Raw genomic sequence first — 12,912 nt, forward strand, 5'->3', positions numbered from 1 at the left:
CACAGTTCCCGTCTCTGTATCTCTGGGTCAGACCCACACCGGGAGCACCGTGCACAGTTCCCATCTCTGTATCCCTGGGTCAGACCCACACCGGGAGCACCGTGCACAGTTCCCGTCTCTGTATCCCTGGGTCAGACCCACACCGGGAGCACCGTGCACAGTTCCCGTCTCTGTATCCCTGGGTCAGACCCACACCAGGAGCACCGTGCACAATTCCCGTCTCTGTATAGGGATGGAGGAGAAGGGAGGCAGCGAAGGCATCGGATCATAAACCACACGGCACATCCGTACGCTAATCCAGGCAGCTTTTATTGTGAGACCGTGCGTGACACGACGGTTACAGTCTTCTCCCCACAAGTAGCGAAGCCTCATCTCTCCTCGTGCACTCCGCACAGGCGAAGCCAAAGCTTGTAGGACGGGGGGGCACTAGGGCCCACTGGCCATCGGCCGGCACGTCAGAAGGTGGGGGACGGCTGCTGAGTGGGCAGGATATTGAAGCGTTTCTTCAAGGTCACCCTGTGCCTGGAGTACTTGTCATCGGGCGAGAACCGCGCTGGGTGGGCTGTTGTGGTCACTCGACCCTGGGGGTCCACCTTCTGCACAGGGGGGAGACAGATCGAGGGAGGGGAGGAGAAAGGGAGAGATTAGAACATTAGAAGCAAAGGGTCACTCGTTGTGCCCTCATCCACAAATTCCTAGTGGACCAGGACAGGGTGTCCTCCAGCTGGTCTAACCACGGAGACCCCACGGTTAATAAAGTGCACCAACACCTCTATCTCTCTGGCATGTCTCTGCCGACTCACACCAGCATTTACCACTCACAACCAGAAGATCACAGCTCGGCCCGTGACACGAGGAACTGCAGGCAGTTGTGGGCACAGCCCAGCACTCTGTTTGCATTTCCCGCACCTTGGAAAAGCAGTCAATCTCATCAAAAGCCCCACCTACATGACATAGGAGCAGAAGTAGGCCATTTGGCCCATCGAGCCCACCCTATTCCATCATGGCCGGTTTATTAACCCTCTCAATCCCATCCTCCTGCCTTCTCCTCGTAACTTTCGATAACCTGGCTAATCAAGAACCTATCGTCCTCGGCTTTAAATACGCACAACAGACTGCCCTGCGTAGCTGTTTGTGGCAATGAATTGCACAGTCACCAAGCTCTGGCTACAGAAATTCCTCCTCATCTCTGTCCTGAGTCCTGTGTCCTGGACTCACCCACCACAGGAGACATCTTCTCCGCATCCACTCTATCTAGGTCTTTCAATATTCCAGCAACACACACAAAACACTGGAGGAACTCAGCAGGTCAGGCAGCATCCATGGGAAAAGTAGTCAACGCTTTGGGCTGAGACCCTCCAGCTGGACACATACGATAGGTCATCAATGACAGTCCTCTCTCATTCTTCTGAATTCCAGCGAGCACAGACCCACAGCCATCAAATGTTCCTCGTACATTAATCCTTTCATCCCTGGAATAATGCTTGTGAACCTCATCAGGACCCTTTCCCATGTCACCACATCATTTCTTAGATAAAGGGTCCAAAATTACTCACAAACCTCCAAGTGTGGCCTTCTAAAGCTTCATCCTTGCACCCACCCTGGGCTTCAAACCCTGCTGTTGAACGGCTACCTATATAAGACATTCCACTGACCTCAGAATCTACGCACTGTGTCCTGACCTCTGGAAATTTAACTCTTTATTCTGCGCTCTGTTATGGTCTTCCCTTGCACTACCTCATTGTAAAGTTGTTATGAAATTTTCTGCATTACTGCCCGTGGGCACAGTTCAGCACATCATGAAAACCAACCAGCCTCCTCCTCTCTCCCATGGACAGAAGATAAAACAGACTGAAATCACACACCACCAGGCTCAAAGACAGCTTCTAACCCTGCTTTCGAGTCACAGACAGTCTCAGCAGGGCCCTGTACTAGTGAGATTTCTCCACTACAATCCTCGAGGAGGAGGAGGGACCCTTCACGCTCCGTATCTCCCGCTGCTCCCTCTGTGACCGGCGGACAGCTTCCCTCAGTAAGAACACCCTCTCCCATCTCATGCTGTTCAACAACCCTTTGTATTTCTGTCTTCAGCCCTGTCCCCGTCCCTCTCCTGAACACTCTCCCTCATATCATATCACCACCGACCTCTACGCATGACCCAATGAAACCAAGACTCTGACACCCAGAGCCTAACCCTAACCCCGACCATTACCCTTCTTCCCCTGACCACCAACCCTCTCGCTCGGATCCCTGACCACCCTTCTCCCACTGACCCCCGGCCTGCACCCTTTTCCCTCTGACCCCCGACCACGAACCAACTCCCTCTGACCCTCGACCACTACCCTTCTCCCCTGACCCCAGACCACCAACCCTCTCGCTCGGATCCCTGACCACCTTTCTCCCACTGACCCCCGACCTCCACCCTTCGCCCTCTGACCCCCGACAACTCCCAGGCAGCCTAGCCACCCGCTCCCTAACACACCCATAAAGCCCCGATCCCGACCTTCAGGGTGTAAACTCGCTCGCCGTCACTGTTTAGGTAGAAATGCAGGAACATGGTCGCAGCTCCACGAGGGAAATCACTGAACTTGCGTCACTTCCGCTCTCGATGTCACCGGGGCTCCGTCTGGACCGGCGGAGGAGTTGCGCACTGAAGGTGTCCTGGCAGGACGGGCAGCGACGCCTGCGCACTGAGGGAGATTCCGGGCCGGACAGGCGGCAGCGCATGCGCACCGAGGGAGACTCAGGCGGGACAGGCAGCGGCGCCTGCGCAGTGTGGCGCTAGCGGACGGCGGGGGAAGTAGCGGAGCGTGCGCATTTCGGTCCAGACGGAAGCCTAGGTGTGGGGGAGGGGAGAGGGAGCGAGTTCGCCGGCAGTCCGGCGAGTAGCGCCTGCGCACTGCGGTGTCCGTAGGGGCGGGAGGGGAACAGCGCCTGCGCAAATTGTTCCCCGGCTCTCTGACAGCGGCCGCGGCGAGCAGGAGCGCGCCGAGCGGGTCCCGCCGCCGTCTGGTTACCGGCGCCCGTCAGTCGCCGGTCCCGTAGGTTACAGCCGGTTGCCGCCCCGTTGGGGCGGAGCAGCCGGTCTCCGGCCGTCTATCGGATCCTGAGCGGTGTTCCTGCCGACCCACCGCCGCCAATCGGCCGGTAACGGGTCACCGATCGACCGCTGAACGGCAGGCTGCCGGATACGGAATGGCCATGTCGGTGCGGTTCACGGTGACACCGACCCGCGCCGAGGACGTACCGGGACTGGGGGGAAGCCCCGATGTCGCCGGCGGCGGGGGCGATGCGGCCGACCGGATGCAGGACGGTGAGACGGCGGCATCGCAGGGAGTTGGCGCCCCGGGACAATCAGCGAGCGGCGCAGTGGAAACGGGGGAAGGTGAGCGGAGAAAAGCGGGGTGAGAGGTACCGGTGGGAACGGGACTATCACAGTATAACACCGGGGTACGGTACCGGTGGGGACGGGTCTGTCACAGTATAACACCGGGGTACGGTACCGGTGGGGACGGGTCTGTCACAGTATAACACCGGGGTACGGTACCGGTGGGGACGGGTCTGTCACAGTATAACACCGGGGTACGGTACCGGTGGGGACGGGTCTGTCACAGTATAACACCGGGGTACGGTACCGGTGGGGACGGGTCTGTCACAGTATAACACCGGGGTACGGTACCGGTGGGGACGGGTCTGTCACTGTATAACACCGGGGTACGGTACCGGTGGGGACGGGTCTGTCACTGTATAACACCGGGGTACGGTACCGGTGGGAACGGGACTATCACAGTATAACACCGGGGTACGGTACCGGTGGGGACGGGTCTGTCACTGTATAACACCGGGGTACGGTACCGGTGGGGACGGGTCTGTCACTGTATAACACCGGGGTACGGTACCGGTGGGGACGGGACTGTCACTGTATAACACCGGGGTACGGTACCGGTGGGGACGGGACTATCACAGTATAACACCGGGGTACGGTACGGTGGGGACGGGTCTGTCACAGTATAACACCGGGGTACGGTACCGGTGGGGACGGGACTATCACAGTATAACACCGGGGTACGGTACCGGTGGGGACGGGTCTGTCACTGTATAACACCGGGGTACGGTACCGGTGGGGACGGGTCTGTCACAGTATAACACCGGGGTACGGTACCGGTGGGGACGGGACTATCACAGTATAACACCGGGGTACGGTACCGGTGGGGACGGGTCTGTCACTGTATAACACCGGGGTACGGTACCGGTGGGGACGGGTCTGTCACAGTATAACACCGGGGTACGGTACCGGTGGGGACGGGTCTGTCACTGTATAACCCCGGGGTACGGTACCGGTGGGGACGGGACTGTCACAGTATAACACCGGGGTACGGTACCGGTGGGGACGGGTCTGTCACTGTATAACCCCGGGGTACGGTACCGGTGGGGACGGGACTGTCACAGTATAACACCGGGGTACGGTACCGATGGGGACGGGTCTGTCACTGTATAACACCGGGGTACGGTACCGGTGGGGACGGGACTGTCACAGTATAACACCGGGGTACGGTACCGGTGGGGACGGGTCTGTCACTGTATAACACCGGGGTACGGTACCGGTGGGGACGGGACTGTCACAGTATAACATCGGGGTACGGTACCGGTGGGGACGGGTCTGTCACTGTATAACACCGGGGTACGGTACCGGTGGGGACGGGACTGTCACAGTATAACACCGGGGTACGGTACCGGTGGGAACGGGTCTGTCACTGTACAACCCCGGGGTATGGTGCCGGTGGGGACGGGTCTGTCACTGTATAACACCGGGGTACAGTATTGGTGGTGATGGGTCTGTCACTGTGTAACACACGGGTACAGTACCGGTGGGGACGGGTCTGTCACAGTATAACACCGGGGTACGGTACCGGTGGGGACGGGTCTGTCACTGTGTAACACCGGGGTACAGTATTGGTGGGGACGGGACTGTCACTGTGTAACATTAGGATACAATACTGGTGCAGACTGGACATCACCGTACAACACTTGTTGTGATCAGCTATATTTGCTCTCGGGATTATTCTGTTAATTGTGTGTGTTTTCATCTCCTCCCTCTCCCACTTCCCCTTTCTAATGTGCTGAGTTTACCATATCCACCTGAAAGATCGGAACTGAGAGACACTGGTCAGTGTGTACGTATTCCCCGAGGGAGGCCCTGACAGACGGTGGTCAGTGTCTGTGTCAGCAAAATGACATCCCAGCTTCTGTACTCTTTGCCCTAACTGGTGAGGGCCAGTGTCCCAACACCTTCACTGCTTCTATCTTCAGGGTGCCGTGTACCTGTGTCCCTCTCTCTCTGCACACTTTGGAGGACTCTGCCGTGCTCTGGGAGTCCTTCCTGTTGTGCAACATCTCACGCTGTGAATTAAAACCCAATAGTCAGTCCTCAGCCGACATCACCATGTGCCGTGTCTATGAAATGTCTGATCGTGATCTTTCACCATGATTGTTCTTGACCAAATTTTCTACAGAAGTGGTTTGCCATTGCTTTCTTCTGGGCAGTGTCTTTACAAGACGGGTGACCCCAGCCATTATCAATACTCTTCAGAGATTGTCTGCCTGGTGTCAGTGGTCGCATCACCAGGACTTGTGATCTGCACCGGCTGCTCATACGACCGTCCATCACCCGCTCCCACGTGACCCTGATCAAGAGGGGTGGGGAGCTAAGCAGGTGCTACACCTTGCCCAAGGGTGACCTGCAGGCTCGCAGGGGGAGAGCCTCCTTTGGTGAAGACATACCTTCACCCTGACACCTGGCCTATATACCCAGCTGATTAAGACCCCCTATGATGTTTCATAACCAACTATGCAATCTACAACACCTATTTTATCGTCATCTAGACACTAACTAGCTATGTCTGTGTCATTCACGGTCAAATACTTTATATTGACGACATCAAAGGATCAACACCACTAGACTTGGGGCTCTAGTCTGAGAAACAACCCTTGATCATCACCCACTGCTCCCTGCCACTGAGCCTATTGTGAATCCAACCCGCTCTTTCCCCTAGATCCCATGCGATCTAGACTTTCAGACCAGCTTACGATGATTAACCTTCCCAAAGGCCTTGCTAAAGTCCACCTTGACAACACCCACTGCCCTACCACTTTGAAGAACTCCAAGAGATTTGTTCGATGTCAGTCCCCATTCACAAAGTGTGCTGAGTGTCCCAAATCAGACCTTGTGCCTTCAAATCATGCTGGATCCTGTCTGTCAGAATCCCATCTAGTAACTTCCCAGTAACTAGTCAGTGTACAGATCTCTCCATGAGAGACACATCAGTGTGCAGATGTTCCGCTGAAAGACACCGGTCAGTGTACAGATCTTCCCCTGAGAGACACCATTGAGTGTACAGATATCCCCCTGAGAGACACCGGTCAGTGTACAGATATCCCCCTGAGAGACACCGGTCAGTGTATGGATCTCCCCCTGAGAGACACCGGTCAGTGTACAGATCTTCCCCTGAGAGACACCATTGAGTGTACAGATATCCCCCTGAGAGACACCGGCTAGTGTACAGATATCCCCCTGAGAGACACCGGTCAGTGTACAGATCTTCCCCTGAGAGACACCGGTCAGTGTATGGATCTTCCCCTGAGAGATACCATTGAGTGTACAGATATCCCCCTGGGAGAGAGGGATTGAGTGACACCGATCTGTGTAAAGATGTCCCCTGAAAGGCAACAGTCAGGGTACAGATCTCTTCGATAGAGAGACACTATAAGTATACAGATCTCCCTCTTTAGCCAGGATTTCTGATGGGATTTCTCTGTAAGTTTGTTGTTTTCTTGTCTCTTGCAGATAGAAGTCAAAGCTCGGTTACAGGTGAACACATCAAGCTCCTAGGTACAGTGCACGATCTAGGAGAGTGGACGGTGGGAGAAAATGGGAAGGGTGGGGTCCCTTTGGGAGTGTGGACAGTGGGAGTGAATGGGAAGAGGTGGGGTCCCTTTGGGAGTGTGGACAGTGGGAGTGAATGTGAAAGGGTGCTGTCCCTTTGGGAGTGTGGACGGTGGGAGTGAATGGGAAGGGTGCTGTCCCTTTGGGAGAGTGGACGGTGGGAGTGAATGGGAAGAGGTGGGGTCCCATTGGGAGTGTGGACAGTGGGAGTGAATGTGAAAGGGTGCTGTCCCTTTGGGAGTGTGGACACTGGGAGTGAATGGGAAGGGTGCTGTCCCTTTGGGAGTGTGGACGGTGGGAGTGAATGGGAAGGGTGGGGTCCCATTGGGAGTGTGGACAGTGGGAGTGAATGTGAAAGGGTGCTGTCCCTTTGGGAGTGTGGACGGTGGGAGTGAATGGGAAGGGTGGGGTCCCATTGGGAGTGTGGACAGTGGGAGTGAATGTGAAAGGGTGCTGTCCCTTTGGGAGTGTGGACGGTGGGAGTGAATGGGAAGGGTGCTGTCCCTTTGGGAGTGTGGACGGTGGGAGTGAATGGGAAGGGTGGGGTCCCTTTGGGAGTGTGGACGGTGGGAGTGAATGGGAAGAGGTGGGGTCCCTTTGGGAGTGTGGACAGTGGGAGTGAATGGGAAGAGGTGGGATCCCTTTGGGAGTGTGGACGGTGGGAGTGAATGGGAAGAGGTGCTGTCCCTTTGGGACTGTGGACAGTGGGAGTGAATGGGAAGAGGTGGGGTCCCTTTGGGAGTGTGGACGGTGGGAGTGAATGGGAAGAGGTGGGGTCCCTTTGGGAGTGTGGACGGTGGGAGTGAATGGGAAGAGGTGGGGTCCCTTTGGGAGTGTGGACGGTGGGAGTGAATGGGAAGGTGCTGTCCCTTTGGGAGTGTGGATGGTGGGAGTGAATGGGAAGGGTGCTGTCCCTTTGGGAGAGTGGACGGTGGGAGTGAATGGGAAGAGGTGGGGTCCCATTGGGAGTGTGGACAGTGGGAGTGAATGTGAAAGGGTGCTGTCCCTTTGGGAGTGTGGACGGTGGGAGTGAATGGGAAGGGTGCTGTCCCTTTGGGAGTGTGGACGGTGGGAGTGAATGGGAAGGGTGGGGTCCCATTGGGAGTGTGGACAGTGGGAGTGAATGTGAAAGGGTGCTGTCCCTTTGGGAGTGTGGACGGTGGGAGTGAATGGGAAGGGTGGGGTCCCATTGGGAGTGTGGACAGTGGGAGTGAATGTGAAAGGGTGCTGTCCCTTTGGGAGTGTGGACGGTGGGAGTGAATGGGAAGGGTGGGGTCCCATTGGGAGTGTGGACAGTGGGAGTGAATGTGAAAGGGTGCTGTCCCTTTGGGAGTGTGGACGGTGGGAGTGAATGGGAAGGGTGGGGTCCCATTGGGAGTGTGGACAGTGGGAGTGAATGTGAAAGGGTGCTGTCCCTTTGGGAGTGTGGACGGTGGGAGTGAATGGGAAGGGTGCTGTCCCTTTGGGAGTGTGGACGGTGGGAGTGAATGGGAAGGGTGCTGTCCCTTTGGGAGTGTGGATAGTGGGAGTGAATGGGAAGGGTGGGGTCCCATTGGGAGTGTGGACAGTGGGAGTGAATGGGAAGGGTGCTGTCGCTTTGGGAGTGTGGATAGTGGGAGTGAATGAGAAGGGTGCTGTCCCTTTGGGAGTGTGGACGGTGGGAGTGAATGGGAAGGGTGGGGTCCCATTGGGAGTGTGGACAGTGGGAGTGAATGGGAAGGGTGCTGTCCCTTTGGGAGTGTGGATAGTGGGAGTGAATGGGAAGGGTGCTGTCCCTTTGGGAGTGTGGACGGTGGGAGTGAATGGGAAGGGTGGGGTCCCATTGGGAGTGTGGACAGTGGGAGTGAATGGGAAGGGTGCTGTCCCTTTGGGAGTGTGGATAGTGGGAGTGAATGGGAAGGGTGCTGTCCCTTTGGGAGTGTGGATAGTGGGAGTGAATGGGAAGGGTGCTGTCCCTTTGGGAGTGTGGATAGTGGGAGTGAATGGGAAGAGGTGGGGTCCCTTTGGGAGTGTGGATAGTGGGAGTGAATGGGAAGGGTGGGGTCCCATTGGGAGTGTGGACAGTGGGAGTGAATGGGAAGGGTGCTGTCCCTTTGGGAGTGTGGATAGTGGGAGTGAATGGGAAGAGGTGGGGTCCCTTTGGGAGTGTGGACAGTGGGAGTGAATGTGAAAGGGTGCTGTCCCTTTGGGAGTGTGGACTGTGGGGGTGAATGGGAAGGGTGGGGTCCCTTTGGGAGTGTGGACACTGGGAGTGAATGGGAAGGGTGGGGTCCCTTTGGGAGTGTGGACGGTGGGAGTGAATGGGAAGGGTGTTGTCCCTTTGGGAGTGTGGACGGTGGGAGTGAATGGGAAGGGTGGGGTCCCATTGGGAGTGTGGACAGTGGGAGTGAATGGGAAGGGTGCTGTCCCTTTGGGAGTGTGGATAGTGGGAGTGAATGGGAAGAGGTGGGGTCCCATTGGGAGTGTGGATGGTGGGAGTGAATGTGAAAGGGTGCTGTCCCTTTGGGAGTGTGGACGGTGGGAGTGAATGGGAAGAGGTGGGGTCCCTTTGGAAGTCTGGACGGTGGGAGTGAATGGGAAGAGGTGGGGTCCCTTTGGGAGTGTGGACGGTGGGAGTGAATGGGAAGGGGTGGGGTTCATTGGGAGTGTGGATAGTGGGAGTGAATGGGAAGGGGTGAGGTCCCATTGGGAGTGTGGACAGTGGGAGTGAATGGGAAGAGGTGGGGTCCCATTGGGAGTGTGGATGGTGGGAGTGAATGGGAAATGGAGTTGATTTGGAGTGCTGACAGTGGGAGTTGACTGGACATGTGTACTGAGAGTGAGGAATTTACCCTGATATGAGCTGCTTACCCTGTTGTGAGGGAAGTGTGAGCGGTGGGGATTGGGGGGGGATCTCTTGCACTGAGTCATTACTATCCCTCCTCCTCCACAGGGGACCACCCGGATAAGGATCTCACCATTTTCCTCAACAAAGACTACACGGGGAACTTGTATGGAGATAAGAACCTGGCTCTGTTTGAGGTAACAGTGTGGCCGCAGGCTCAGGGATTAGCCCAGCGTACACCGGTATGGGGAGGCCGCTTGGTTGCTGAGGAGGCACACGGGAAGCACTGAAAGAACTCATTAAGAATCTTTGGAGGGGAATAAACAGTTGAAGTTTCAGGCTGAGACCCTCCATCGGGACTGGAAAGGTAGAGGGCAGAAGCCAGAATAAAAAGGTGTGGAGAAGAGAAGGACAACAAATTGGCTGGTGACACGTGAGGCCAGGTGAGGGTGGAAGGGCTGAAGTAAGAATCTGGGAGGTGATAGGTGAAAGAGGAAAAGAGCTGTAGAAGAAGGAACCTGATTGGAGAGTATAGTGGACCATAGGAGAAAGGATAGGGGGAGGTGATGGGCAGCTGAGAAGAGAGGGGTAAGAGGGGAATTAATTGAATTGACTTTATTTCTTACATCCTTCACATACATGAGGAGTAAAAATCTTTACGTTATGTCTCCGTCTAAATGTGCAATGTGCAACCATAGTAATTTATAATAAATAGAACAGTGAATGTAATATAGAGTATACTCAAATCAACGTGAGTTCATCAGTCTGATGGCCTAGTGGAAGAAGCTGTCCCGGAGCCTGTTGTCCTGGCTTTTATGCCACTTCCCGGATGGTAGCAGCTGGAACAGTTTGTGATTGGGGTGACTTGGGTCCCCACTGATCCTACGGGCCCTTTTTACACACCTCTCCTTGTAAATGTCCTGAATAGTGGGAAGTTCACAACTACAGATGCGCTGGGCTGTCCGCACCACTCTCTGCAGAGTCCTGCGATTGAGGGAGGTAGAGTTCCCATACCAGAATGGGGAATTTTAAAAGAGAGAGGGGGAGGGAGAAATTACCGCAAGTTAGAAAAATCGATGTTCATGCCATCTGTTGGAGGCTACCCAGCCAGAATATGAGGAGTTGCTCCTCCAACTCGAGTTTGGCCTCATCATGACAGTAGACATGTTGGTGTGGGAGTGAGGTGAAATTGAACGTGACCACCAGCTACATCCCTCTAATTAGACCAACCATTACTCTGAGCAACGGCCTGAAAACTACGCTGCACTTTAAATGTTTTTTTTTTGTAATATGCATACTGTAAATACTTAGAAAGAAAATTCAAAAATCACATACTTTTGATTTTATTTATTAATTGAAGAAAGAAGATAACAAAGAAAATCTTCCACATTGCGTTCAGAGGGCTGGTGGTTTATTAACGTGGCAGCAGCTCCCATTCTGTGTTTATTGTTACAATTTATAGCAATGTTGTAACTTGAAACACTGAAAATGTAAAAATATTGAAGCTTAAAAATGTTTCAAAGAAAAGGTGGTACATTTATTAATTTACAAAATTTATGCATTCACACATAATTACAGGGTATTTCACAATTAGCATAGATTTCAAAAACATATACTTACATAATTTCAAGATTATATTAACTTTATGTAGAAGAAAATTCCAGCTGCACGGCGACAAAGGCTATGTGTGTGGAAGCATTTCAGTCACTGTGTGGCCCCGCACCCACAGGTTACAGGGAACAGTGGCCATGGGGAATCCTGGCTATTGCGTCAGACAGAGTGAAAGTTGTCCCTTAGGTCTTTGCGGGGCCCTAGTTATTTTTTTCTCCCTCGGTATACATAAAATGCCGCCCTCTTGCCCTCCTGATTTCCTCCCCGTGTACACTTCTGCGGTGCACAGAGCAAAGTTACTCTACGAAGTGGTTCTCCCCCCGCCCCCCCCCAGTCTGTGTCTGGTCTCGCCGGTGCAGAGGAGGCTGATACAGTAGACGGCCCTGACAGGCTCGCAGGTAGAGTGGCGCCTCGCCTGGGAGGACTGGTCGGGGCCCTGGGGGAAGTGTGGGCACTTGCAGGGATAAATGCCGGGAGGGAGATCAGTGGGGAGGATGAATCGTCAAGGCAGTCAAGCAGAGAGTGAATCCTACAGAAGGCGAATGGAGTGAGAGAGAAGGTGTTTGGAGGCAGGATCCCGTTGGAAGTGGCGGAGAGTGGTGTGCGCCAGTGGTGGGCAGTGGGAGCTGGATAGGAGGGGAGTGGGGTCAGTACGGGGGGAGAGAGGGTGGTCCAGGGTCCGCTGTACAGCCACGATGAGGTCAAACAGACTGAGGGCAGTGGGAGCTGGATAGGAGGGGAGTGGGGTCAGTACGGGGGGAGAGAGGGTGGTCCAGGGTCCGCTGTACAGCCACGATGAGGCCAAACAGACTGAGGGCAGTGGGAGCTGGATAGGAGGGGAGTGGGGTCAGTACGGGGGTAGAGAGGGTGGTCCAGGGTCCGCTGTACAGCCACGATGAGGTCAAACAGACTGAGGGCAGTGGGAGCTGGATAGGAGGGGAGTGGGGTCAGTACGGGGGGAGAGAGGGTGGTCCAGGGTCCGCTGTACAGCCACGATGAGGTCAAACAGACTGAGGGCAGTGGGAGCTGGATGGGAGGGGAGTGGGGTCAGTACGGGGGGAGAGAGGGTGGTACGGGTTCAGGTGTGCGGTGCAGGCTCACTCTCTATCTCCCCCCCCCCCCCCACAGGAAGAGCTGGACACCCGACCCAAGGTGTCGTCCTTGCTGAACCGAATGGCTAACTACACCAACCTGCCGCAGGGGGCCAGGGAGCACGAGGAGGCCGAGAGTGTGGGCGACGGACGCAACAGTACAGTGAAGGTCTGGGGCTCTTTCCCCCGTCCCCTCTGGGACCTCCTCCATCCTGCCCCGTCCCCTTCTGACACCCTCCCCTATCCGATCTGGCACCTGTACCCCGGCCCCTCAGGGACCCCACCCTAGAATCCTCTTGGGCCCTTCCCTCCCTTCATCACCTCCTTGACTTTTTGTCCCCCATCCCTCCAAGACCCTCTTCCATCCTCTGTGGAATCTTCCTTTTACTTATTTTCTCCGGGTCCCTTCCCTTCCCCAGCACTCCCCTTGAGTCCAACACCCA

The 12,912-nt window shown here is 55.4% G+C and overlaps 2 protein-coding genes across 2 annotated transcripts in view; one reads left to right on the forward strand and one right to left on the reverse strand.

Moving 5' to 3' along the window:
- Positions 1–291: 291 nt before the first annotated feature.
- nop10 (NOP10 ribonucleoprotein homolog (yeast)) lies at positions 292–2,662 on the reverse strand. The gene is made up of 2 exons (XM_073028832.1): positions 2,504–2,662; positions 292–596 (listed from the first exon to the last, which is right to left on the reverse strand). Exons 1-2 carry the CDS (start codon positions 2,555–2,557, stop codon positions 456–458), a joined length of 195 nt encoding a protein of 64 aa, XP_072884933.1. The 5' UTR covers positions 2,558–2,662; the 3' UTR covers positions 292–455.
- Positions 2,663–2,933: 271 nt separating this feature from the next.
- The window catches only part of LOC140716469 (solute carrier family 12 member 6-like), a 34,567-nt gene continuing 24,588 nt past the window's right edge, over positions 2,934–12,912 (forward strand). Inside the window, 4 exon segments of the mRNA XM_073029224.1 lie at positions 2,934–3,385; positions 6,845–6,889; positions 9,876–9,964; positions 12,507–12,638. Of these exon segments, the coding sequence (XP_072885325.1) occupies positions 3,196–3,385; positions 6,845–6,889; positions 9,876–9,964; positions 12,507–12,638 (456 nt within the window). The 5' untranslated portion in view covers positions 2,934–3,195.

The sequence above is a fragment of the Hemitrygon akajei genome, chromosome 25, assembly GCF_048418815.1.
Source record: "Hemitrygon akajei chromosome 25, sHemAka1.3, whole genome shotgun sequence".
Taxonomy (NCBI): Eukaryota; Metazoa; Chordata; class Chondrichthyes; order Myliobatiformes; family Dasyatidae; genus Hemitrygon; species Hemitrygon akajei.